This window comes from Synchiropus splendidus, chromosome 11, assembly GCF_027744825.2.
Source record: "Synchiropus splendidus isolate RoL2022-P1 chromosome 11, RoL_Sspl_1.0, whole genome shotgun sequence".
NCBI classification, from domain to species: domain Eukaryota; kingdom Metazoa; phylum Chordata; class Actinopteri; order Syngnathiformes; family Callionymidae; genus Synchiropus; species Synchiropus splendidus.
Window position 1 is genome coordinate 11353735 of NC_071344.1, and position 26446 is coordinate 11380180.

At 41.5% G+C, this 26446-nt stretch overlaps 3 protein-coding genes across 3 annotated transcripts; all 3 read left to right on the forward strand.

The window, feature by feature from the left end:
• Window positions 1-535: 535 nt before the first annotated feature.
• Window positions 536-3347, forward strand: gar1 (GAR1 homolog, ribonucleoprotein). The gene is made up of 7 exons (XM_053878883.1): window positions 536-632; window positions 861-1043; window positions 1395-1549; window positions 1660-1719; window positions 1796-1922; window positions 2042-2152; window positions 2966-3347. Exons 2-7 carry the CDS (start codon window positions 866-868, stop codon window positions 2974-2976), a joined length of 642 nt encoding a protein of 213 aa, XP_053734858.1. The 5' UTR covers window positions 536-632; window positions 861-865; the 3' UTR covers window positions 2977-3347.
• Window positions 3348-4054: 707 nt separating this feature from the next.
• Window positions 4055-9052, forward strand: LOC128767129 (alcohol dehydrogenase class-3). The gene is made up of 9 exons (XM_053878882.1): window positions 4055-4118; window positions 4527-4628; window positions 4922-5063; window positions 5139-5226; window positions 6336-6555; window positions 7068-7328; window positions 8123-8258; window positions 8694-8832; window positions 8898-9052. The coding sequence occupies exons 1-9, from the start codon at window positions 4101-4103 to the stop codon at window positions 8920-8922; spliced, it is 1131 nt and encodes a 376-aa protein (XP_053734857.1). The 5' UTR covers window positions 4055-4100; the 3' UTR covers window positions 8923-9052.
• A 1820-nt stretch (window positions 9053-10872) lies between these two features.
• eif4ea (eukaryotic translation initiation factor 4ea) lies at window positions 10873-14745 on the forward strand. The gene is made up of 7 exons (XM_053879142.1): window positions 10873-10943; window positions 12184-12290; window positions 12373-12468; window positions 12680-12743; window positions 12841-12954; window positions 13024-13163; window positions 13968-14745. The coding sequence occupies exons 1-7, from the start codon at window positions 10926-10928 to the stop codon at window positions 14080-14082; spliced, it is 654 nt and encodes a 217-aa protein (XP_053735117.1). The 5' UTR covers window positions 10873-10925; the 3' UTR covers window positions 14083-14745.
• The last annotated feature ends 11701 nt before the right edge of the window (window positions 14746-26446 follow it).

Here is a 26446-nt window from a genome sequence, read left to right on the forward strand (position 1 = left end):
GTCACCACAAATCACACTCCAGTATTTCTCGTCCATTATAGCAAGTCAGGTGATCCAGTGGTATATCGTTTTGTGCAACCACTGAAAATGGTGTCTTTTAACTATAAACATTAAATTACTCATGGTCTTCTTCACAGTCTTGCAATTCACATCAGATGTTGAACATGATCCTTGACAGAAATTGTTTTCATAACTCATTATTTGGAAATCGTTTGAACGACGGAGAAATAATAGTTGGATTTTCAGTGAATAGTTGTATGTATATTTCAAATTCGCAGTAATTACCTTTGTTTTAAAACGAATTACATGTGCTCATGTCGTCGTGTGTTTTTTTTTTTTATAAACCTTACTGTGCTGCCTCATAAACAGAAAATGTAAATAAGTTCCAACTTGCTCTGCTCTTGATATCTTTGACTGCGACAAAACTCAACACATATTAGAACTGACTTGGCTAAAGAGTTCAGAAACATACACACGGGCAGGGAGTCGTGAACGCGTAGCGGCTGTCGTAACGCAGCTCCGTTCAAATCTTTGCGACAGTTTTCCTTTACGGCAGACTGTGGTGTTACACACACGTGTTGTCGTCGCATGGGAAGTCTGCAGGGCTGCTGCTAGTTCAGTAGTTCATTGTTGTAAGTATTGCAGGTTTACTCCTGCTTAAGTCCTGTTAACTTCGACATCGCTAGTTTTCCGATGACACGCGAATAATAAACATCGCCGTGTCTGTCGATATCTCGTTATTTTGTTACAACGGGGATGAAACAGCATGCTAGCCGGGACTTCTTGATAGTGCTATGAGTGGGTCCCATTGTGTCCTTACCTTTCCCCCTCTTCTTTGTTTTCCTGTTGATATTATTCAGGCATAATGTCGTACAGAGGAGGAGGTGGTCGAGGTGGATTCGGTGGTCGAGGAGGAGGACGAGGTGGTGGGTTTAATAACCGCGGCGGAGGATTCAGAGGTGGCGGCGGATTCGGTGGCAGAGGTGGTGGACGCGGTGGCTTCAACAGACAGCAAGACTTTGGACCCCCAGAATATGTTGTTGGTGAGTTCATAACGCAGACTGCCTTTGTCTTCAGTGGTTTGGCTGATAACGTTTAAGCACGCCATTATAGTGTCAGAAGTATTAAGCGATAGCCCGATGTTGTCATATGTCTATTCCGATTCCGATATCTAATTGTGGAGTCATGATTTCTTGTGCTGAGGTTGGGAAGACTGTTGACGTTTCTTTATGCCAATGCGCTGGCACATAGCACATTGTTATTTTAATTTATCATTTCGGCCATTAGCAATGTCTTGAAAATTCATTCCGAAATATATTTGAATGACAGTCAATGATGGGAAGGTGAAAATATTTTTACTGAGAAGTATGTTTGTTTTTCCTGTTACATTGCAGCTCTGGGAGAGTTCATGCATCCTTGTGAGGACGATATTGTGTGCAAATGCACCACTGAAGAGAACAAAGTTCCATATTTCAATGCCCCAGTTTACCTGGAGAACAAGGAACAGATTGGAAAGGTGGACGAGATATTTGGCCAACTGCGGGACTTTGTATCCTTTTCCTCATTTGTCAAAATGTTACAATGAAAGTAAGAGATGTCAATGTTTTGTTTTTTGTTTCTATTTAAAAAAAAATCAGTTTTGTCCTCAACAGCCTCCAGTATTTTTCAGTCAAACTCTCCGAAAACATGAAGGCATCGTCTTTTAAGAAGTTACAGAAGGTATTGCATGGTTGTCATGTTAGATCTCTGTGATATATCTCACTCTGCTTAACATTATCTAAATTTCTGACTGTAGTTCTACATAGATCCTATGAAGCTTCTTCCACTGCAAAGGTTCCTCCCGAGGCCACCAGGAGAAAAGGGTCCACCAAGAGGAGGCAGAGGGGGCGGAAGAGGAGGAGGAAGAGGTGGCGGTCGTGGAGGTAGATTCTCAACTTGAGTCTTTTTGTACACTGCGTGGTCCTGTATTCCAATGAATATGCACAACCTCTTGTCAAATGGGACTGTTGTGAGTCTGATCTTTGCCTTGTGTTTGTTGCAGGTGGATTCAGAGGCGGTAGAGGTGGAGGTGGCAGGGGAGGAGGGTTCGGAGGTGGACGCGGAGGTGGAGGAGGATTCAGAGGGAGAGGGGGTGGAGGACGTGGTTTCAGAGGTGTGTGAGTTCTTTCATGAAATCCTCAGCTTTATGGAGTGAGACACATGACAGCGTCACCTCATCAAAAGATGTGTGTGTTGCACATAAGTATAAAATGCAATTATTGGGGAAGACATATTTGCTATGTTGCTACATTGGTTTTTAATAGGCAGACTAGGAAAACCATTTGTGGGTTTTTCATGTTACCAGTGCCTACTACTACTTCACCCAAGCAGATGGCGGATACCTCTAACTTCGATCTGAAGTCTTGTTGTTACGCAGTAGGGGAGTACTTGCGCTTAAGTAAGAGAGTGAACATGACTGACTCGCATTCAGAGGAGTAATATTCGAACTCTGATGAAGATCATACAATGAGACAGAAAACGAAAGTTGCAGTCGGCAGTGCTGCTTCTTTGTGTAGTGACAGTGTGTCTATTTTCTGTGATACCTCACAAGGAGAGCATACTGGAACTGATTCATAGTCAAAACACTGGTGAGGCAGCGGGAATGTATTTTATGCTAAGTCGATTTTCTTTCAAGTGCATTAACACTGTCCTCATTTAAAATACCCTCTTACTTCCTCTGTGTACATGTTTTACTATATTTGGCTTTATATGCTGTACAGCTATGTGCAGACTGATCCCGAGTCCTAGTGTCCTCATGAAGAGCTGCCAATGCATCCAATATTATCAATGTACTGGATCATCTACAGTCACAATTCAATGGCACCATATGTAAAGAAGCATAAACAAGATATTTACACACTATTCAGACCTTGTTTTATTTTAATGTTCTGTCTAATACGTTTTCCCCTTGCTTGTGCCTGCATAGGTGGAAGATGATCCAAAGGTGCTGATGTGGTGCGGCTCCTATCCCTGTCCTTAATAAACAACAAGATGCCAAGTGCAAGTGTTGACCTCGCAGGACAAGATGGACCATCGTTTTTTATTTACTTTGGATTCTCTTTTGTTCCATTTTGTACCATTTTTGAAATTGTAATGGATCTTGATTGTATTTAAAAGATTCATATGTGCGGGTGTGCTGGATTGTAAAAAATGTCTTTCAACTGCCTGGAGGTTTTCTTGATATATTTTAGTATTTGCCATTTTGAGCAAAAGGAAAAAAAAGCGAGTATTTAGATATACTGCTTCGAGGGATGAGTGGTGTTAAAGGTCCATTGTAGTTGGAAGTACTTTTATTGTCATGTTTTTGTTGAAAACCTTGATTAAAAAAGGTGCTTCTTGTAAATATTAATCATTGTTACGTCTTATAAACGTAATATAGAGGTGTTTTCATGGGAGGGATTACAGGTAAGTCCCTATAAAACTTGTACTACCAACTGGTTTTGATTTTGAGTTTTCCCATTCGCATTCACCTCCAATAACTTCTCTAAATATCAAGCCCATCCCAATGTGATTTCTACTTGCAGAATTACTGTGGGTTAAAGTACGAAAGGAGTGGAATATTTAGATGACAAGGAAAAGTACAAGGGACAATGATGAGCTTGCACGTCATCTGTCTCAGCATTGAGACAGACTAAGTGAAGGGCAGATGAGAAAATAAATTGCTGTCATGAGGATTTCTTTCTTTTTAGTGTACAGACACTTCTGGTTTACGTTGCATCAGTGAATCCAAAATTTGTCTCAGAATGTGGAAATTGAGATAGCAGGCAGACGAATGACAATACTGTCCACAGCTTATTAGAGATAAAAACCAAAATATCTTGGGGATCAAATCTAACTGTAGAGACGAGCCAATTTTCATAGGAATATGTGCCAGCGTTAAAATAGGAACACGGAAGTCTGTAGAATGATTCTCTCAATTGTAAATGACTATAAAAATCCAGGAGTTCACGACCTTCTCCTTCTCGCTTGCCGTAGAAGAACTGTTTGGTCTCTGATTGGTCCAGGGGTGGACTCCTCTGCGCTTGCGCGGGCGGGTTCCGTTTCTTGCTGTTGGAGCGAACATGGAGACAGCTGGGAAAGTAAGTTCACTTCCCAAGACACCACGAAGACAGCGCTCTCAACGGGGCTTTTGTGACAAAATGACTGCATTCTCCTCTTATAATCTGCTATTGTATACATATTTTCCTTCTAACTGCGTTAGAGGTTTAGAACACAATACCCTCCATTGTTGCAGGAGAAATTGGAACATGCTGCAAGTGTTGCATAATAAATCACTGTGTATTAAGTTGCATTAGTAACAAACATACGCTTTTACGAGCTCGGTGCTACTGTGAGTACGGTTAAAAATGCATTCAATGTACTTGTTCAAGTCACTTACGCAAGCGCCGGTCCAGTTTAACGATTAAACCAGCCTGACTTTCGAGGGTGAATCCAGTCCAACGGCGAAGTTGCTCCCGTTTACTTTTCCTCACGCCTGTGATTTTAAGGTGATCAAGTGCAAAGCTGCAGTTGCCTGGGAACCTGGCAAGCCTCTCTCCATCGAGGAGGTGGAGGTGGCCCCACCGAAGGCGAATGAAGTTCGCATTAAGGTCAGTTTAGATTACGTACTTGCAAGCAATATAATAAAAGAAATGTGTCTTAAAAAAAAAGATGGAGCTCTTGTGAGTGGCTGGATAATGCTGAAATATAACTTCTGACACAATTGTTGGAAAAAAAAACACTTTTACAAAAAGTAGGTCACAGGATTTGTTCTGTTTTTAAACACATTAATCCAATATAAACAGGGTAAACAAATAGGAATTTATTGTTTTTTTACTGATGAATAATGAAGTGAAGTCGTCCCTGCTACTGATTTATGTGCCATGACATTGGTTCCTCTCAGCTCTTTGCCACTGGGGTGTGCCACACTGATGCCTACACTCTTAGTGGCAGTGACCCCGAAGGACTTTTCCCAGTCATCTTGGGCCATGAAGGTGCTGGCACAGTGGAGAGCGTTGGTGAAGGTGTCACCAAATTTAAGCCTGGTACGTAGTACTTTTACTGTGCTGTTAAGAATATGCTTCATCCTCATTTTACTTTGCTTTTCTTCTGCCCAAAAGGTGACGTAGTCATCCCGCTGTATGTGCCTCAGTGTGGCGAATGCAAATTCTGCAAGAATCCCAAAACCAACCTTTGCCAGAAAATAAGGTAACAGTTTTCATTTTGTAACTCCTGAGTGTGTTGTTTTAGGCTCCCCTTGCAGTGAAACGTGCGTCTCTGATACCCGGGGGATACCCCACATGTGGGAGAGCATGAAGTTACCCATGGCTCTAACACGTATCTTCAGTGATCACAGTGATATGTGTTTCCTCTGTGGTTTTCCATGACCTCTACATTACTTCCACCAAAATCAAGTTAAGTGCGCTTGTTTAAATATTGGTTACATAAATGTAGAAAGGGAGGCTGTCACCCCCCTCACTCCCCGGACTGTGGACGATAATTGTTTAGATTCCAGCTGACTAACACAGCAGCAACGCTGTAAAGCCATCCTGAAACTGCCTTTACACAGCGACACCATGGATGGTCTCTCTGTCAGGAGTCGGTGATATTCAACAATCATGTTTTCATATTGGAAAAATGTTTATTGTTTTTTTATGAGGTCACCAAGAGAATATATGACACATTTAGTTGTATCCACTTTACTTTTGCCCTCTTTTTGTAGTTTCTCAAGAGTTAATGGAGGAGTTCTCTGGGGGATTTACCTATGCAGACTGACCATGGTTCTTTCTCACCAGCACTTAAACTAAGCAGAGATTTTTCTAGTAAAAGGGGGAATTTCCCACTTTTGTCGTAATTTAATGAAATGTGATTTGCAATACTAGTGCTTGTCCATTAGCACTTTAAATTCTTTCTTCGTATGCTCTGCTTTGGTGTTGGCTTTTGGGGTTAAAGGTGCACTACCTTTGCATATCTGCCATAGGTATTATCAATTGGATGTGGACAACCTTTGCACTATGTTTCGGGATGTCCTTATTCATGTCTTTTCTTGTGTGTCCCATAATTATTTTGTACCTTTTGCAAAAGCTTCACTAAAGCAACAGTGTTGTTTAAAAGGGACCCTAGACTTGAGACTGGATTAGCAGGGAAAAAAATGGTCTCAGAACTTGGAACCCCTGGGGTGGAACCTGCAGCCTGGAGTGTCCCTCCCCGGGGGCAGCTGAATCAAAGCTCAGCTGCCCACGGTGAAATATTCTGTAAAAGTTTCATCATGCGCACTAGAAAGTAATCCTTCTGCCTCTCATGTTTTCACCCCGCAGAATTACCCAAGGCCAGGGACTGCTGCCTGACAAGACCTCACGCTTCACTTGCAAGGGAAAGCAAGTGTTTCACTTCATGGGCACCAGCACCTTCTCCGAGTACACCGTGGTCGCCGACATCTCTCTGGCCAAAGTGAACAAGAATGCTCCGATGGATAAAGTGTGCCTCCTTGGCTGTGGTATCTCTACTGGTTACGGTGCTGCCCTCAACACCGCCAAGGTGAGGAGGAATGACACTCATGTGGTCGTGTATGATTTGGCCGTTTCATTTGTTAAGTCACTTCCCTGCCTAGCGGGTTACTATCTCATCTCTGGCGCAGAACTAATTTAGATCTGAAAACCATTTTCTAAAATGTGCAACTGCTGTTGCTGGAAGGTCTGTTCTCCATTTGTTTTAATATTTTCTAATGTCCATGCCAAATGAATTTACATAGCTTTGTTGAACTAGAAGCCTTGAGATCTGCTCTTTGACTTTCATACTATTGATCATGTTACAGCCACGACTAGGTGTATGGGCTTCTTCTCTTATGCAACATCAGAGCTGTAAGACAAACTGTTATTACTCACAACCTACAAAAATTTTATACCGCTTGTCATGTTATGGTCCAGGCATCCACTGGAGGGCGCCACAGGCTCAGCAAGCTCCTTTTAATTACAGTAACTAACTGAAATTCTGCTTATCCAGTGGGACAATTCTGAAGATATCTTTTATTTTTCCTTGTGGGATTCCAGGTTGAGCCTGGGTCTACCTGTGCCATCTTTGGCCTTGGAGCTGTCGGTCTTGCAGCCATTATGGGCTGTAAGGTGGCTGGAGCAACCAGGATCATCGGCATTGATATCAATCCTGCCAAGTTTGAGAAAGCCAAGGAGTTTGGTGCCACAGAGTTTGTTAACCCGGCCGACCACACCAAGCCCATCCAGGAAGTCCTGGTTGAAATGACAGATGGGGGAGTTGATTACTCGTTCGAGTGCATCGGGAACGTGAAGATCATGGTGAGACTCATTTAGACTCCACATTGTATTATAGTCAACCAGTGATGGGGAGTTGGCTTTAGCTTCTCTGCTTGTATGGGCTGTTGAAACCGGCACTCCGCCACGTACAATTGCAGTTATATTTACTATTGTTTTTCTCCACAGCAGGGATAGAAATGTGACAGAGACACACAACATTTAATGAACTAAAAATTAGTTCATTAAAGGTCAGACCAAAAGACCTATCCAGCGATTGTGTTTCCTCCAAACTGAAGGCTTTCAAATACTGTAACATATGAAACAATGTGGTTCTTCATATAAAAGCACAAATATACGACGGCTTTACAATCAATTCCCTTCCATCAACATTCCTTTTTCCACTTGTATTTTGGACATTTAAGATCAGACTGTTGGGAAATGGCCTGTGGAAGAGTTTTTGTGTGGAGTTTTTGTTGCTCTGAAAAATGTGGGCCTCAAAATGACTTATGGGCTAGATTGACACTGGAGGATCATGTGATGGGGTGTTGAGGGTTCAACATCTTACAGTGTAGTCTGTGTTCTGCCTTCACTGTTATTACAAGTTTACAAACCTTTTGTGACAGTGAAGTTCTCTTTGTTATGTTATGTAAAGTAATTCATAAATTGTGGTAGGTTTGAGGTTGGTGGACCCTTGGGTTTTATGAAAACAAGGTTTTGGTGTTTGAGATCCATCCAATGTAAAAGGATGGTTTGAATCAATGTATGATGGTCAGGAATAAACCTGTGTTCAGTTTCTGCTTCACACTATATATTAACACACAACCTGGTGATTGTAGAGAGCTGCTCTGGAGGCTTGCCATAAAGGATGGGGTGAGAGCGTCATCATTGGAGTCGCGGGAGCAGGACAGGAGATCTCCACCAGACCTTTCCAGCTGGTAACAGGCCGTGTGTGGAGGGGAACTGCTTTTGGAGGTAAATGGATGATGAGTCTTTCAAGTTATGCACTTGCATCTATGCCTTGCACGACCAAGATGATATATATATATATATATATATCTAGCAACAAAGATGTGCACGGACAACAGTATACATAAAACAAATACTGAATCTTGATCAATGATAAAATGACATATGGATTGTTTTTTTATTAATACTGTATACAGTAGTTGGCCATGGAATATAGCAGCATGGAAGAGTCTCCATCTAATGTGTGAAATTGATCATGAAATTTGTTTTCTTGATGAATTAAAAATCCCAAATATCTTTGTGAATTGTTTGAACAGAACACTGGATGTTTCACTATTGTTGTGAATATGATACTACTAACTATCCTGGACTGATGTGGAGTGGCTTGTCAATAAAACCAGCTTTTTCTTTAAAATCCCTTCCGTCGTACCACCATTTTAGGCTGGAAGAGCGTGGAGAGTGTTCCAAAACTTGTGGACGACTACATGAATAAGAAGTTAAAGGTGGATGAGTTTGTGACGCATACCCTCCCTTTTGAGCAGATCAATGAGGGCTTTGATCTCATGCATGCTGGAAAGAGGTAAGATCAATCTGCTGTAAACATTTCCCCGTTACTTGTTTTTAAATGTGCTTCTCTTGTTGCAGTATCCGCACAGTTCTGACAATCTGATGTGCCTTGGACTACTTTCCCATTCTTCACAATTCCTGCCATGGTTCCACACTCATTTCATACAGTTAAAAAATGTTCTGTGTTTCGCACAAATGTTGGAAAAGCAGATTCAATAAATAGTTCGAAAACCTGTCTGTCTCCTGACCTTTGTTCACTATCTCTGTATGACACACATAATTGATCGAGTTATTTAACAACTCTTTATTGGATCATCGGCCACTGATAAGACATCGTTCGATTTGTTTTGTTTTATTAAATGTATGCTAGTAATGTAGCTTGACTGTTGAAACTGTACAACTTGTAGTACATTGTTCCAAAAACCTGAGCTGTATTTCCAGCAGGAGTGGCATAAACATTTGAAACAGTCCATTAAAAAAACCCTGTACAAACCATGAGTTATTGACCCCAAACTGTCTGGGTCACTGTCACATTGACACTGACATTCTCACATCTGACATCTCAGATGGGATGCAAGAAATCTGGAATATCAGTGAGTTGAAGCAAGAGTGACTCTGAAACTTGTAAAACATGCATCACTTGAGGATAAAGCAGTAGTAGGTTGTAGTAGTTCAGGAAGCATGATATTGAGGTAAATTAACTCATATTGCATTAAAAGAGAAAGGCAGCAATGAACTGTGACACTCAAGAATAATCTTATATATAGTATATTATATATAATATTATGCTCGCTTCTAGTTGTTTTAAATGAAAGATAAGCTGAAGTGCAGCTGAGATTTCAATATTATCATCTGTTATTTCCCATGAATACAAGGGATGCATAGTTTCTGCTATAATATAGTAATCTGGTGCGAAAAGATGGTCTTCGCTTTGCATGTTTCCTTGGAACCCACAGATTAGTCGCACAAAACAAAGAGCGGTTGATGCATTGAACAGGTTGTCACTTGGGTTCACTGAGTGAGATGGCAGAATGATTCAAATGTACAGTAGCAAGCAGGACGGAGGTCTCCCACCTGGAGAACTGGTGCCGGGAGAATAACCTCATGCTGAACGTCAGCAAAACCAAGGAGCTGATTGTGGACTACAGGAGGAAGCAGCAGGAGGACATCCGTCCACTCCACATCGGGGCGTCTGTAGTGGAGAGAGTGGAGCGTTTCAAATACCTGGGCGTGACCATATCACAAGACCTCTCATGGTCACGCCACATCAACCAGACCGTGATGAAGGCCAGGCAGCGTCTCTTCTTCCTCCGTCGCCTCAGAGACTTGGTCAGCCCCCCCACCCTGGACTTTCTCTCTTCTCTCTGTTACCGTCAGGACGCCAGTTCCACCTCCTGAGGACCAACACTGAGAGGATGAGAAGAAGCTTCTTCCCTCACGCCATCCGGCTACTCAACAAAGTCGGATAACCTGGTGTCATACTGTCACTTTTCATATTTTTAGTTATGCACTTATGACTTTATTTTTACTTTGCACTGCTGTTTCTATAATTCACTATTGTTATCATGGTATGCATCCTGTGTGCACACTTCTTTTTCTTTTATTGGATGGAGGAACACAAAGAATTTCACCATGCGTTGTACCGCGTATAACTGTATGTGTGACAAATAAACCTCTTGAATCTTGAAAAGCAGAGACCCAATGTCAAAAAAAAAGAAAAGGTTAGATGCAATATGGTATATATGGTTTTAAAATACTACTTTGCTTAAATACTACTGAAGACTGTATAGTTTCTACACAATTACCTAAGTTCATAATTTACTTGTATAATTATTTATGTAACTGTGCATTTTATTATGAGTGCATATAGTTAAAACTTTGTTGTCGTATTGTGGCTTTCGTTGTCTTTGATTATATATTTCTTTCAACTCGACTTGTCTTTCAGGGAAAATGTCGTAACCTTTTGATCAAAGCTAATGATTAATATCGTGACAAAATAAAGGAATAATAATAATACCATCATGAGCGCATGCGCACAAATTCGCAGCACCTGGTCCAATCGGCTATTTTAGCTCACACAACAACGCTGAGCTTGATTTCCAGAAGATGGCGACCGCTCTGGTGGTGAGTGAACCTGCGCTTTACTGCCTTTTTAAAGACACAAATCACGCCTTAAAATGTGGTTTAACACGAGACGTGGGTTTCTGAAGTGGCTGAGCAGTTTCTTATTCCTGTAGTTCGTTAAATATTTTGCCGTGTCCACTGCCGGCTAGCTAAACTAGTTAGCATTGTTGTCAAGCATCACAATGTGAAGTCTGTGATTTATGAACGCAGTTGTGTTGTTCGGCCGCTGTTGACGTTTCTTGGGTTGTTTCAGTCATGAATGTAGTCGAGAGTATTCCAATAGGTTTGTGTGTCAAATGAAACTCGGATGAATGAATGGAGACTACTGAGGACTCAGCCAGTTGAACCAGTGTGGGAGTGTCTGCTGTCATTAAAGCGTCAACTCTTTTCTTTTTAAAGTGCCAACTGAAAAATATTTTTTTGGCCCTGAATGTATAGTTTGAAGCGCCATTCTTTGGGTTCATATAGCTTTGTATATGCTTCTTTTCCCTCTGTTTTAGGTGTTTGTATCTCCCCTGAACCCCTTATAGAAAAGAGAAAACTGCTTCACTTTTGCGGTACTTGTTGTATTTGATGTACTGTCTGTAGTGCACTTGATAATACTTTAGTTGGTCTAGTAACCAGGCAAAGTGTTCTGATAATGATGGTATTTATAACCTGTATTGAAGTACAATACAATGTTTAAAAAAAATAAATAAATAAATTGTGCGTGTAACTGACCTCAGAATGTGCAAGAGAATGTTCTGTTTCATCAGAGACGAGTAAATAGTTAGTCTGCTCAGAATCCATACGTTTTTTTATTGAACTTTGTTTGTGTTATGGGCATTATTATGGAGGGCGTGGTTGCATATTTCTTCTAAAGGTTACTTTATTCTCAGAAATATTAAAAAGCTTGTCAGATAGTCTTCAGTATTTGCTAAGCAGTCAAGTACATTGGTGACAAGAAAAAAATTCTTGTACTGGTGATTTGCTTAATCGAGTTCCATTTGGCGGCGACATTCAAGCAAGATGAGCAAAATGTTAAATATGAAAACTAGATGAGTGAACATCTGTCTTCACGTCAGCTTGGGTCAGCATTCATAAAAAATGTATAATTGTTGTGAAATGTATATTAATGGTGAATAAAGTTATTCAAAATGAAGTGCTTTTTTGAGATTGAAATTTGTCATCAGTTTTTTTTTTTGAATTCCAATAAAATAAATGATATAGCCAGCCCTTTTTGTTTTATTTCTGTCCTTAGGTGTCAGCAACTGTCCCTTCAAATGCAGAAAAAGAAAAATGCCAAACTGCAGTCCAAAATCTTGTGAAGCAACCTCAAATGTATATCAAGCATCCCTTACAGAACAGGTAAGGGTTTGCAACTGGTTGGTGTTTTGAAGTGTAAGTGTAGTGCATGTGATAAATGATAGCTAAATCTCTCAATCTGCAGATGGGCTCTGTGGTTTTTCAAGAACGACAAAAGCAAAACGTGGCAAGCAAATCTGCGCCTCATCTCTAAGTTCGACACTGTGGAAGACTTCTGGGCGTAAGTGGATCAGTGCTGTTGGTGGTTCTTTACTTTCTTGAGACGTGCTCAAGTATCAAACAAAAGACGTCCGTAACAAACAGTCAAGTTTTTTTTTCTTTTAAATAAGGAGGCTGTTCTTTCTGTCATCTAATTCTTATTTTGGGAAAATGAAAATCCGTCAGGCTCTGTATTTCTCACACACTGTTCACTGCTCTTCTCTTCCTCCCAGATTATACAATCACATTCAGCTGTCAAGCAATTTGATGTCTGGCTGTGACTATTCTCTTTTCAAGGTAAGAAGTCACTTTTGGTGTTTTCTCACTCGATATGCTTCTGAGGCAGCTTGTGTTCACGGCTGATGACAGTTGTAACCTTACTTTGACTTTGAAGGATGGTATTGAGCCCATGTGGGAAGACGACAGGAACAGACGCGGTGGCCGTTGGCTGATAACACTTTCCAAGCAGCAACGCAAGTCTGATCTTGACCGCTTTTGGTTAGAAACGGTCAGTGGCATATTTTGTTTTTCATTTATTTTCCATTTAAATCTGAATGAAATGGCCTTTTTTATGTAGCTCTTGTGTCTGGTGGGCGAGGCTTTTGACGACCACAGCGACGACGTGTGTGGAGCAGTCATCAATGTCCGGGCCAAAGGAGACAAAATAGCAATATGGACCACAAACTACGAAAACAAAGATGCAATTACACATATTGGGTAAGCTGTTGGCTTGTTTCTATAACACATTGCTCTTGCCTGGGCAGCATCTGCCTTTTTCGTTTGACGGCAACAATGGGGGCAACGTCTACGGGTGCACAATCAATAGACGCTGGATCGACCACGTGAAGTTTATCAGTTATCTGGAAATGCGTCCAGATGGTTTCGGGGTGCAAAATGAGCACCAGTCTTCTGCGAACATTCAGGATAGACCTTTGAGCCGCAGCAATCTATCAAGCTGTCTCCGGTATCAAACAGCTGATCTGCAACGTAGTTGAAAAGATGAAATCGCTGTCCCGTCTGTCTCCCAGAAATTTGTCACATCACAACGATATTGTCAGACGGCAACTGCAGTGCTGCGCTTATTGTCAATATTGACTGTCTTCAGCAACCCTTCCATTCTAATGAGCAACTAACTTGTGTTGTGAACAGACATGGAAAAGCTTGTTTGCAGCGCCTATGCACTTCAAACAGTGTTGTTGACTGAACCTTGCAGAGACAACGTGCTCACTCAGACAAGTACTACTATTGAACAGAAACAAAATCAGTTTGCAAAAGTAACACAACTAAAGTTGCAGGTTTCCTCTTTAAGTAACGTGCTCATGAAAAATAGTGTGCTGTAACCTTAGAAGCTTGAAAAATGACTGGGCCAAGCGATAGATAACATGTCCTGTGGAAGGATTTTTTTGAGCCTGTGGCTACACTTGATGCTCATCTGTAATATAACAAAACCAAAAAATCATGGCGAAATTTTAAATGTTTTCGATTAAACCTGTTTCTTTGCCTTCGTCGTTGCTCTTTCAGGAGCGTCTACAAGGAAAGACTGGGAGTGCCACCGAAGGTCATCATCGGTTACCAGTCGCATGCAGACACTGCAACAAAGAGCGGCTCCACCACCAAAAACAAGTTTGTTGCCTGAAGAACCGCCAGATATCGTTTTTTGTTATTGCCACATACATCCTACAATGGAGAATATGTTCATCCCAAGAAAATATGAAAGTGCTTTTCTGCCTGCTGGCAATTCTTGCTCTTTGATAACTATACTACAGTGGAGGACTTTGAGGTGTTGACTTCCTGAGCCTATTTTCTTTTGCAGTGTGGCTCATTGATTTCAATCGGATCCCTTAAATACTTGTTTTCCAAGCCACTACTGCAGACAACAGACCTGTTTGGAACATTTGAGTTGATGCACGTCATTTGAGGCGTCAGTTGGTTGAAGATCTGTTTTTTTTCCCTTGCACTAAAGTCTTACAGCGTTTCTGAAACCCCAAATATCAGCGAGAAGTCGGAAATGTGTCCATCGACATGCAGCCACACATTCATTTAATGTTCTTGAATTAAACCTGTTGCTTTTCTTTCTTACAAGTTTGTCGGCTTTGTTTTAACCCACCTGTTGGAGGCGCAGTTCCAGTGGCTCAGTTTGTTTGGAAGTATTTTCCTGAACCCTGTTTTGTTTGTCGCATCTCCGTTTCAAGTGTTGTGTTTCTGAACCATTGTTTTGAAAGTGTGCCTTTGAATGTAGCAGCCTGTGAACAGGGAATGTAAAAAGGACAGATGTAAATAAAAAAGCATTCTAAAGCATGTTGCCACTTCAAATGCTTTGATATTTAAACGGTTCATCTTCGGTACACTTTCATCCTGTACTACTGTGTATTAATGGGGTCAGTGCCGTGTTTGTTTGAATATGTTGATCGCTGTGTCAACAACATAGGGTTATGGATTGCCCTTTCCAGGTAGCGGGTATATGCTTTAATGTCTGGCTCTCTTGTGCCAAGCTTCCCACATAACCTCCAATACCCTCTTCGTGCAGTTAAACTTGTTTGCATTACAGTTGCTGAGCTTGGTAATGTCACGGTACTTTCCAATTATGTTAGGAGCAAACCAGTGAGGGTTGGAACTGAAACTTGTGTAGTAAGAAGAGAATCTGGAGGCTTTTGCTGACTTTTAATTCAAGACACTCTTAGTGACTGAGCCACTAATCTCTACAGGTGAGTTTTAAGACTTGAAACCTGCAACCTTCTGCTGACACACCCAAGAACAATGCAGGCTCATGATCTGTGGTGAAATACCAAACCGGTTATTGTGTATCTCTGGTGCATTGCAGTCATGGGTTTGGCACTTTTGACAGTTGTCCAACCTTTGGACACATCACCCTCTTGGCCTCCCCCGGGGGGTGGGCGTGCCTGGTCCGACACGTTTATCCCTTTCCACACATGGGTCAACTGGACAGGTTAAAACTGTCCCAATTACCCCGAAAGTAACTCAATAAATATTAACTGATGTAGAATTCCAAAGCAGCAGAAAATGAGTTTGAGGATGATCAGTCATTGGCCATGAAAATTTTAAGCACTGCTTCGTGAAAGCACCATACATCCCCTCTAATGGGACCTGCCAACCTATTTATTTTATCTGCGAGTGGCTCCTTTTGCTGCTTTTTAAAAGCCTTCCCTTTGTGATTCCGCTGTCAGCTTTTTAGGTTTTGGTGGCTTGCCCGGGTAATTTATGCTTCCTTGCTTCCTCGCCCCTTATTAAGCGACACAAATTACACTCCGGCTTAAAGTGGATTCAAGTAATCTATGGCATCCATTGACTGCTACTTAAAGCCAAGTGCAGCACATTCCCTCCCGTCACTTCACAATAAGGTTTTGTCTAATTGCTGCAATCTATCAGTGCAGATTTTCACTTCAGAGACGCGTGTGCAGAGATGTCAACAGAGAGGTCCTTCCCACAATGTGCTGTCGAGTTCCACCCAATGACATTTCGCCCCTGTTTTCACCGATGGTTGTTGTTCCCTGAAATTGCCCTGCAATGTTAAGTTGATGGCCTTTCTAATTCAGTATGAATTTCTCATGCTGCTTTAGCTTTTATTTTTAATTCATGGAGTATTAATTCCCATTAACTTCAGAGAGGGTGGGGAAGTCATTTTCCCATGGAGCCGCCTGAGAAGTGCCGGTCTCTTGGTGGGAAGCTGGCGCAGTACTGGAATATGTGTTAGAAATTGAAATTGTGGAAAAGTTTCAAAGTAGCTTGGATGATCTCTATAATCTCTGATGCATTTGATTTACTCCGGAATGTCTAGTGTGTGTCATTTGTGTATGTATTACACAGTTATTTGAAACAGAACATATTGGGATTGGTGAGGGACTAAGTTTGTGACTCATGCTTGTTGACGTTTCGTAGTTGCAGTGGGATTTATGACCTTTTGGAGGTTCTTTTTCTTTCATTTGAAGGTGACATCCTCTTCTATGGGCCTCCAGTTTGCATGTGTTGGAACAGATCAGTTATTATACTGTCACTTGCAGTCCATTTGAGCCCATGGCAGTCAGTGATATTTAATACCTATCATTGTCCTCCATTTATTGTGTCATCATTTGCAATGAGTTTAATCGAAGTGCAGGGGTTTGCTGAGGTTTCCTGAAACAATGTTTTCAGAGGCCACCAGATGGCACTGTCTGCTGTAAAATGTTTGGACTTGAACAACTAATTCAATGAAACCTCAGATCATTTCTAAACCAAGAGCGCCATCTAGTGGCCTCTGAAAATGAAGCCACTGTTTCATCAAACCTGCAATACTGTACCGTTTCATGATACCTCATTTACCCACAACTAGTCTATAGTCGGGACTCCACTACCACAATGTTGTCAACACACATGGTTGTTTTAACCACAGCAAGGACAGCTTGGAAACTCTTCAGTAGCCTCATAACATCCTGCCCAATGTTTGTTTTCGGTTCTTCACATCCATGCTGCTCATTTTTATCCGATACAGCTGCGATCAGTTCATTGAAGAGCTGATTTTATTGCACATATCACCCATTTGCCTGAGTCTGAAGGCTCCTGAAGTGCCACCTTGTTGGTACAGAAGGCTGTGATCGCCCTTTTCAATGGCACACCACTCTCAGTAATGCTGGAAGTTCATTTTTTCTCTTGTTGTCCAAAACCTTATGTCACACAACATACCTCTTAAGCGTGGAACTGGTCTCAATGTCATGCTGACCAGCAGAAAGGTTTTCCATGGTCGTGACGTTGACTTTCTCTGATGCTCAACTGTCACAGACAGCAGAAGGCGTTGGACCTATGATCTGTCCATTAGGTCCTTGAAATTATTAGTATGCTTTTCTCTTATTTGTTATGAGATGCTGCTGTTCAAACAATGAATGAAACGGCATAACATTATTAAGTCATCACCCACGATCCCCACCTGCCAAAGAGGGGACTACTGACCCGAGAATAGTAGACTACTTGAGATGAACATACACACTCTCTCTTTCTCTGTCTCTCACTCAAACACTCACATCTATGGAGAATTTAGGGTCACCACTGTGTGTTTATAGGTTTGTTTCTCAAGTACAGTGGTACCTCGGTTCTCGACCACAATCCGATCCAGGCGTCGGTTCAAGAAGCGATTTGTTAGAAATCTGAATCGATTTTTCCCATTACAATGAATGGAAAAAGATGCCATGCCTTAAAATAGTCTTTTGTAGGAGTGAATGTAGAGTGTCTGCTGCAGGTGCGCTGTTCCTCTATGTGTGTGGCCGCTGCATGTGGGAGGGGTTGCCGAGTGAGTGACGTCTCTCCAGAAGTGAAGAGGTGCCCGGTGCGTGTCCAGCTCTGAATGTGCGCTTCTGTGCAGTTTGGCTGTGACAAAGTCATAAACCAAGTCACGCTCTGTCCCAGACTCGCCTCATCCCTGTCCCAGCTCCAGCCCACAACAGGACATCAAACCCTGGAGTGAGCTCCAGCCTCGGAGGTGTGGAGAGCGAGCACCTCCCCTGTGACACTCTACCACGGTCCAGTGTGGATACAGGAAAGGTTTTACACCTCAATATGAAGAAAAAACAGCCAGTAAATGAAGCTAACGGGACACGTTTGCATACAGAGGCTGCGTTACATACAATAACAATGCCGAATCCGAAGCAGAAATATCTGGAAATTTTTGTTCGAACTCCGATTTGTTCAAATTCCGGAAAACCGAGGTACCACAGTGCTGAGGCTTAGCATAAAGATTGATGGGAGTTTTTCCTTCATGCTCTGCGCTGAGGTAAACTTTTGTTCTGCTGTGCTGGTTTCCTCAATGTCTCTCAAGAACTTCACAAACTGAAACTCTGCCCTGGCATTTCTGCACCATCCTAATTTCCAGATTAGTCGCTACAGCGCCATCGGGATATGAGTTGAATAAAGAGACAAATTGATGCTGCTGGAACACAGCAATACTCACCGGTGATTGACTGAAACTCATTTTTTAAAAACCTCACTCCCTTATGTGTCCTGATTAGCTTTCTGGTGAACGCAGCTGACGGAGCATTTGTCTGGGGTTGATGGTCTTTGACAGATGGAGGCGCATATTGGAACTGAGGCCAGACGAGTGACAGAAGCCGCCTCACTCTGCTCCAGATGCTAATTAAAACACCTCAGCGACACTAGCGCGGCACTTGAAGAACTTCACAGTCAAGTCGGAAGCTTTTTCACAGGAAAACGAATAAAGCACTGGCATGTTGCCTGTTAGCCAAAAGACTCGCGGTGAGCCTATTATTCCTGATATTGCAAGTTCAATATCCCTTTGCTCCCTGTCAACCGTCTGCCACGCGCTGATGGAGCACTCCTACTGTTTGGATGCCAATGTTCAGTCGTGAGCCTCTTTGGTGCGATGCAGGTGGTGTGCAGGGCCCCTTTTTAAAAAGTGTTTGTCAGCTGAAAGGAGCAGCCTGCTGCTTTTATTTAGAAGCCATAAAAAAAAAACTAGATGCTACACTGGCCAGCTGCATAAAGGCCAAAAAAAAAGGAGAGCAGGAAAAGCCATGTCTATATATGGTTTGCAATGCAACAGACATTCGTTTCATTCGTTTTCTGTGGTCCCTCAAAGACCCTCAAAAAAAGAGAATCTCCTGTCGATGCCTCTTGAAGTGCCACCAGACAACAGAAGAAAAGCACAGATTTTTATTGACATTATTGCCTTACATTTATTTGACATACAAAGACTGTTTTAGCATTTGAAATTTCATTGATATTAAGAAGCAAATTCCAATGGGCTCAATGCAAGACGGTGGTGGCCAGTATACAGTAAATTTATCGATAAAATGTGGAAAACATATATGAAAATATCTTCAAATAATCATATTTACATTTTGTCCATTTATTTTTCCATATATATTTTCACATTTCCATGAGAATTTTTAACTTCTGATGTTACATATCCCCAAAATAACAATTAAAAACAAATCATACTCCAAATGTAGTTTGTAATGAGCATGACGCGATAATAAACAATGATAAATCTTATTATTCCCACATCTCCTCAGCTCATGGGGAGAGTCATTTTGTGCTGGTGCACTTATTGCAGCTGCATCTGTCAAACATTCGAGGGTTAAACGGTTTTAACAATTTTACAGAATGGTGCTTTCCGTCTGCCATGTCCAGCATGTGACGCACAACAAATGAATAACCACGAGGTCGACAGATTTCCAGCCACGTCTTTCGCAATGACATTTAGTCAATCAGATTAAATCGGTAAACCATGTTGAGCCGCACAAGATGTCACACCGGGATTTCTCAAAGCTTTGTGGAGAGCTGCATCAGAAGTGGCACCTTTGAGAGGCAATCAGAGTGTTTATATATATATATATACACACACACAAACACAATTCAACCAGTCCTCGACTGGTCGCTGAAGCTTTGCTGTGTGCGCTAGTGTGGGATTTGTGTGTTTGTAAATTTGAAGCAAAGCTGTGTATGAGAGTGGCCCATTTTGATTTGGCTTCTTCGACATGACTACTCATTCATTCTATGCATCACCACCGGGAGGCAGTAGAGTTTCACGTTTGACACAGAGCAAGTGGTTTGGGATTCCACTCCGCATGTCTCGTTGGCACACAAGCAGAGAGAAAAGATATCTGTAAATAGCAGCTGTTCATATTATTTTTTTATAACCCCCGCCCACCATCTACTCACACATACACACCTCTTTAAAAAAAAAAAAAAAAACGCACATTACAATTCCCCTCTCAATTGCCCGAGGCAACTGTCAGCCTCCTGCTTACTGCCCCTGTGCTGCTCGCAAAAGGGGCCATGGAGAGTCAAGCCGCGATCTGGCAACTCTGACTGATGTACGGGGCCCTCCTTGCTGTGCGGAGTTCCAAACTCAGCGACATGACACCAGCCGTGACGGGAGCCGGAGCGTCGGAGGGTGCCGACAGTTCCCGGCTTCTCTTGGAGGTGCTGGTTCCTTTTGTGCTCTGTGACAGACATGTCAATGAAGTCGCCCTTGGATGCTGCGCCACTACAAGGGGTGCCTCCAGGGACTCTTGAGTTTGACTCGGCGGGTTAACAATTTTCCTGCTGAGTCTCCTTCACTCAACGCCTTATCGGTTTTCTGACTGTTCTGCTGCTTTTTCTGTTTCAAGTGATAATTTATTTGCATATATCTCAAATGCACAATACCAGAAGGATCTTTTTAACACGCGCTGATGTCAGCAAGTGCTTTTTAAAGCTCCGAGTAGACTGCTTTGATTCCGTCAATCTGCGTCAGTGTTGGGAAACACAAATCTCTTTTGTGTGGATTCACAGTTCAGTTTACTGCTCTCCTTCTTACCTTTCTTCTTCCTTTGTCCATGTCTGTGTAGTTAAGGTTTCCCAAGGTTACTGACTGATCTAAAAGGCTACTATTGATTCAAGAGTACGGTTTCCACTTCATAACATGTTAATATTATCATAATGTTATATAATATGTGGGTGCTGAGATGTATCGCAAAATTTTTGTTCTTGTCGAGAAACTCAAGTTTTGACTGGCATGTAGTACAGAAATGAGTGGAATGATGCTTCATGAAACAGTGGACTCATTTTTACAGCTAGTAGATGGCACTCTGAAGAACAGTTCTATTTTATTTTAATGAAACAACAAAAGTCAGCTTCTTCCAGCATTAGCTATCTAGGCCAGCGTTTCTCAACCGGGGTGCCCTGAGACTGTCAGGTGTGTCGTGGGAAAATGATCCAGTTTTACCTCATGTGTCCGGAGATGGAGGTGGGATATGATGACATGAAATCATGACAATGAGAAGGTGTTGAGGAGCAACCAAGGCGAGGAGATCACATGGATTCACTGACATTCTTTCTCTCCACTCTACTGTAGAGCTGCGGTGTGTTGATGCGCAGATCTGTCTGTCAGTCAAAGCAACGCTGCTGTGGTGCGCGGCTTCCTACTGTTTTTAAACCTGATGCGCCTCTAACTTGACCACACACTTTCACCACAGAACCATGGAGGGAGGGATCCTTGTGGGATCCGCCACCATGCCAAAGACTGTCTGCGCCGCAGAGTTAACAGAGCGAACGTGACGTCTCACTTCAAAACTGTATTGATACTCATGGACTGTCAAAGTTTGCTTTGCGTTTTAGCAAGGAATGCTAAGGATTTGTCCGGAAACTCAAAACTACAATAAAATCATGCAAAAGTGAAGTGATAAAATCCAACACAGTTATTGAAAGCACGTAAATAAATAAATCATATTGCCTGCCCCTTTCTGGACACATTTGAAACAAGTACATTTTCTGGTATTTGTTTCTAAAAAAACCTGGCAAAATAACAACCGAGTGTCAGTAGCTACAGTTTTTCACAAATGAATAGGGGTTTTCTATAGGACTTTAAGCACAAGTGCGCTTTGGCCGAGGTTCTTTTGGTGGTGAGCCCCGGGATTTTTTCAACGAACCATGGGTTCTGTGGCTAGAGAAAGGTTGAAAAACACTGACTAGTAGACCATGGTCCTTACTAGCACCGCTCCTCTTCGTATCCTCGATGAGGCACCCTTGAACCTCACAGAAGTTCTTAAACATGGTACCTCCATGTCTAACGTCTTACTTGTACAACTGTGTCCTTGTCGCTCCTCTGCTCGAATCCCACTGACTCTGGCCTCCCTAACTTCTCCACAGTATAGTTAATACAAAAAAAAGGGATATTTTTAGAAAAGGCCTGCGGGCTCCTCTCATGGACACAGCCGCTTCCTGGTTCCCACTGGCACAGCGGCAGCGATGCCCGCTTTAGAGTGAGAGTTAATCAGCGGGTCACTTTAAATAATTAGGATTCAGCGAGTAGGATATTAGAAGCGGTGTGGAACCTTTACTATTTTGCTTTTTCTCATGAATAATTCATGTTGCTTCCAGCTCTATTGCTGTTCTAAACATGTAAGAAATGCATTGACGTGACAGTGAGCTTGCAGCTCATGTCATTTGTAGATGCTGAACATTGATGGAATCCAGCTCACTTTTGTACCTCAAACTATGAGTCGCAGACCGGACTATTTGTGGATTGTGTGAACAGATGGTCACAGCACTAACACTTACAGAGGTGCTTCATCAATTGCTCTGCTTGTGATATCGTCACGTAATCCAAAAACACATTTTGCAATAGAGCGGGTGGATTGACTCACTGGATTGACATGCAGAATGACCAGACAAAATGAAATGTTTCAGTGTTGCAATACTGCAGTCTACTGTCGTGATGAGCTTCTGAGCCGTTGTGGAACTGTCAGTGGCCACTAGATGGCGCTCTCTGCTCTAAAATCTTTGGATTTAAACAACCATTTCATTGAAAGCGCACATCATTTTGAAATCGAGGGCGCCACTTGCTGAGCGCCAACAAACCGGACACTGTTTCATGAAGCCTCATCATTGTGCGGAACCTATACCTTTAAAGGGAATCTATTATGCAAGGGCAGATTGAATGTAAAACATCTGCTCTCTGTGACACCTTCACACTTGTAAACTAAAATGGAAGATGAAAAATAAGTCAGAAATTCAAGCTTAATTTTTTTTATAGGGGGTGATAGTGTAGACTGAAGTGATTTGAGGCATGAAGGGGCTTGTAGAAATACATGTCCAATGTTTTCTCCGGCCCAGTGTGTTGCAAAGTTGCTTCTTACAAACACATTTTAATTCATTTCTTTTGAGCCACTGGGACTGAAGAGGCTGCACGGCCAAACAGCAGCCAATTCAAGACTGGCTTCCTCATATTTACATCCCTAATTGCCTCAAAAACGGTCATGTTCAAGTGCGCAGAAGACATTTACAAACACAAACAAGCCCTGACTTATGGCAAGCCCACTGCACAGAATCTTAGAGATAGTTTTACTTATTTATTTACTTTTTTTTTTTTTTTTTTTTGAAACTGTGATTCTTTTTCCAGATAACCTGCGATGTGTTTCTCATGTTAGTTGTGTCTTCAGGCTGTCTGACATTTGTCATGGCAATGGTTCAGAAAAACAATCCTTGACACGAACTCGAACAAAAAAAACGGCTCATAATCCACTGCTGCAGATGGTAAACTGGTTTCACTTAGATTTGCTCTGAAAAAAAAATGGTCAGGAACAAGGCATATAAGCAAATAAGTCATGCAATATTTTATGATTATATATCCTACAGTGAATGGGTGGGCGAACGTGCGTCGCCCTCCGTCTCATGTCTTTTTATTAAAACAGTTGTACATTAGTATAAAGTGTGTAAACACTCTTTTCTAAATTACATTATTTATAAATACTTTACTTCAGAGCTTTAAAATATTTGCAATTGTCTTTTGACCAATATGAATTTCTTCTCCATTTGTAAGTGAAAACGATTTCTTTTTTTTTTTTTTCTTTATATCATATGGACACATTTCATCACGCGGTCACATGACGACAGTAGGTGACAGTAGTGGCTGTCGGGAGCAGAGCAGGTGACACGCGAGGAGTTTGCTGCAGGTATGTCGTATCTACAGTTGCTAAATCCTTAAATATACTACAACATTAAATAATGATCAATTGGAACATATTGACTACCAACGTCAGGAGATCATAAGGATTCAGTCACAGTTTTTCTATGCACTATAGATCTATGCTGATGTATTGACTCCTCCATCACTCGCAACAGCTCTCCTCTTCCTACACACACTCACAGCGAAGAAGCCGGTCAAGTGCGCAACTTCAAGTTTTTAGACCTAATGCACCTCTAACTTAACCACACACCTTCACGACAGAATGTTGGGGTGTTCCTTGTCAGAAGAGCCAAAGACTGTCAGCACTGTAGAGATAACTGAGCTCACTTCAAAACTGTGACACTCATAGACCATTAAAGTTTGCTTCGTTGTTTCGTAGTTCGCAAAAAAATGAACGCAGAACCAAATAAATGTGCTCCAAAAAAGGCAACTGTATCCCAACCTGAACACAGAACAAGTCAGATAAAGATGACCATATTATGTTTTCTCATAATCTGTGGTACAAATCTCTCAGGATCTCTTCTTTCCAGAAGGAGTTGAACACAGCGAAGAAGATACCTAAACAGCAATTGTCCTACTAAAAGAAATAACCTCAGTGACTTAAGTTTGTATTTTCATGTGACCCTGTCAATAATGCACTATTTAGTGTTTTGCTTGACTGTGTGTGAAAGAAAGCAGCCTTCATTGATATTTTACTGCAAGTTTCACAAACATATTGGCAATAATCTGTTAATCTTCGCTCAGGACAAGTTCGTCTCAAAAAATACTTGTGAGATTGTGATCAAAACAGCTATTTAAAATAAATAAATCATGATATATTTTTGCCATACGTTACTGGAGACAATTTTAAACAAATACATTATCTGCAATTTGTTTCTGTAAATAGCACTCCGAAATAGCCAAGAGTCAGAGGATGCAATTTATCACAAAATTAAAGGGATTTTCTAAAGGACTTTCGACTCAGCACAATTTGAAAATACTCTGCTTCTCTTGTAGTTTCCCCCTGTTGGACCAAGTCAAAAATATTCCTCTAAATAGCATGTGTTATGGTTACTGGAGATTGAGACACAGACTGTTTTCGTATCTGGAGACTTTGGAAAATTGAACATATGAACTTTATGTGGTTACTCACATATTTTTATTTTTATTTTTTACACTTTTTACATTCTTAAAATCTATGGTACCACCCAAGGTACATGTGTTCAGTGATCATTCTCCACTCCCAGAGTTGAACCAAATCATCTGATCTGTACAGTGATAACCATCCTGCACATGGCACAACAGGCATGTTACATGTGCATTTATTTTCTATGATGAATGAAAATGTTAATTTTTTAGTGGACATAATTGGACGTCATATATTATGAAGTAAAATGTGTCCCCAAAATAATCCTAATTTTATACACCACCAACCGTAGGCAGACACATGCATTTATTAAAGCAAGTGTTGAGTCAGTGGTTATTCAATTTCAGTTTTAGAGTCCATTCAACCAGAAAATAAAACTGCTTTTCTTTTCTGTTTGAATAATGAATGTTTGTTTGCAGCCTCGCAGTCATGCTGAGCTGGAAATAAATAAATGGGAGTAGAGGGCCCAGGAGACTTTCCTGTGATGACACTTATAATATTTGATTTGTTAATGTTGCTCTGAAAAATTCACATTTGTGTCAGGAATTACTTCTGAGGTTCCATTATCACCAGCTCAGACAGCAATGACAGATATTTCTCGAGCAGCTGAGAACAAATAAGATTTCACGAGTTAAAGGTTCAAGTGGTTTCATGAAACACTGTCCTAATTTTCAGAAGCCTCAAGACAGCACTGTCTGTGTCGTAAACATTGGATTTCAACGACCATTTTAATGAAACCTCACATAATTTTACACCAAGAGCGCCACCTGCTGAGCTAGGAAAATGAGGACGCTGTTTCATGACTCCTCAAGGTTTTAGTTATTCAAGTGGCAAGTTAGTTTGCTAGCTGGTACGCATTTTAAACAGAGAGAGCAATAACTGTTTGAGCATACCCTGCTTTTCTTGTAGTTTCCCCCTGGTGAACCAAGTCAAAAATATTTCTCTAAATGTTGTTTATGCATTTTCTTTGTGGACGGTGAAACGCCTGGTGATAAATCTTGGATGTTTGTTGTCTTGGTGCCACAACAAATCAGGGACACAGAGATCTCAATGCATATATCTACATTAGCCATTAATGGGGAAGAGTTGATGAGGTTTCATGAAACAGTGTCCTGATTTCCGGGGGCCACCAGATGGCACTGTCTGCTGCAAAATGTTTGGACTTGAACAATTCGTCTAATGAAACCTCCCATCATTTCTTAACTAAGAGTGCCATCCAGTCGCCTCTGACAATTATGACACTTTTTCATCAAACCTGCGATACTGTTTCATGATACCTCATCTACTATTGTGGCTATTTCTGAGTACAATAAACATCTTTAAGAGAGTTTTGTGTTCTGAACGTTGTTTGTTCTGCAAAATGATTTTCTCTGTGTCCACTGTGTCTGACGTCAGCGGAGCCAGACTGACGTCTTGATC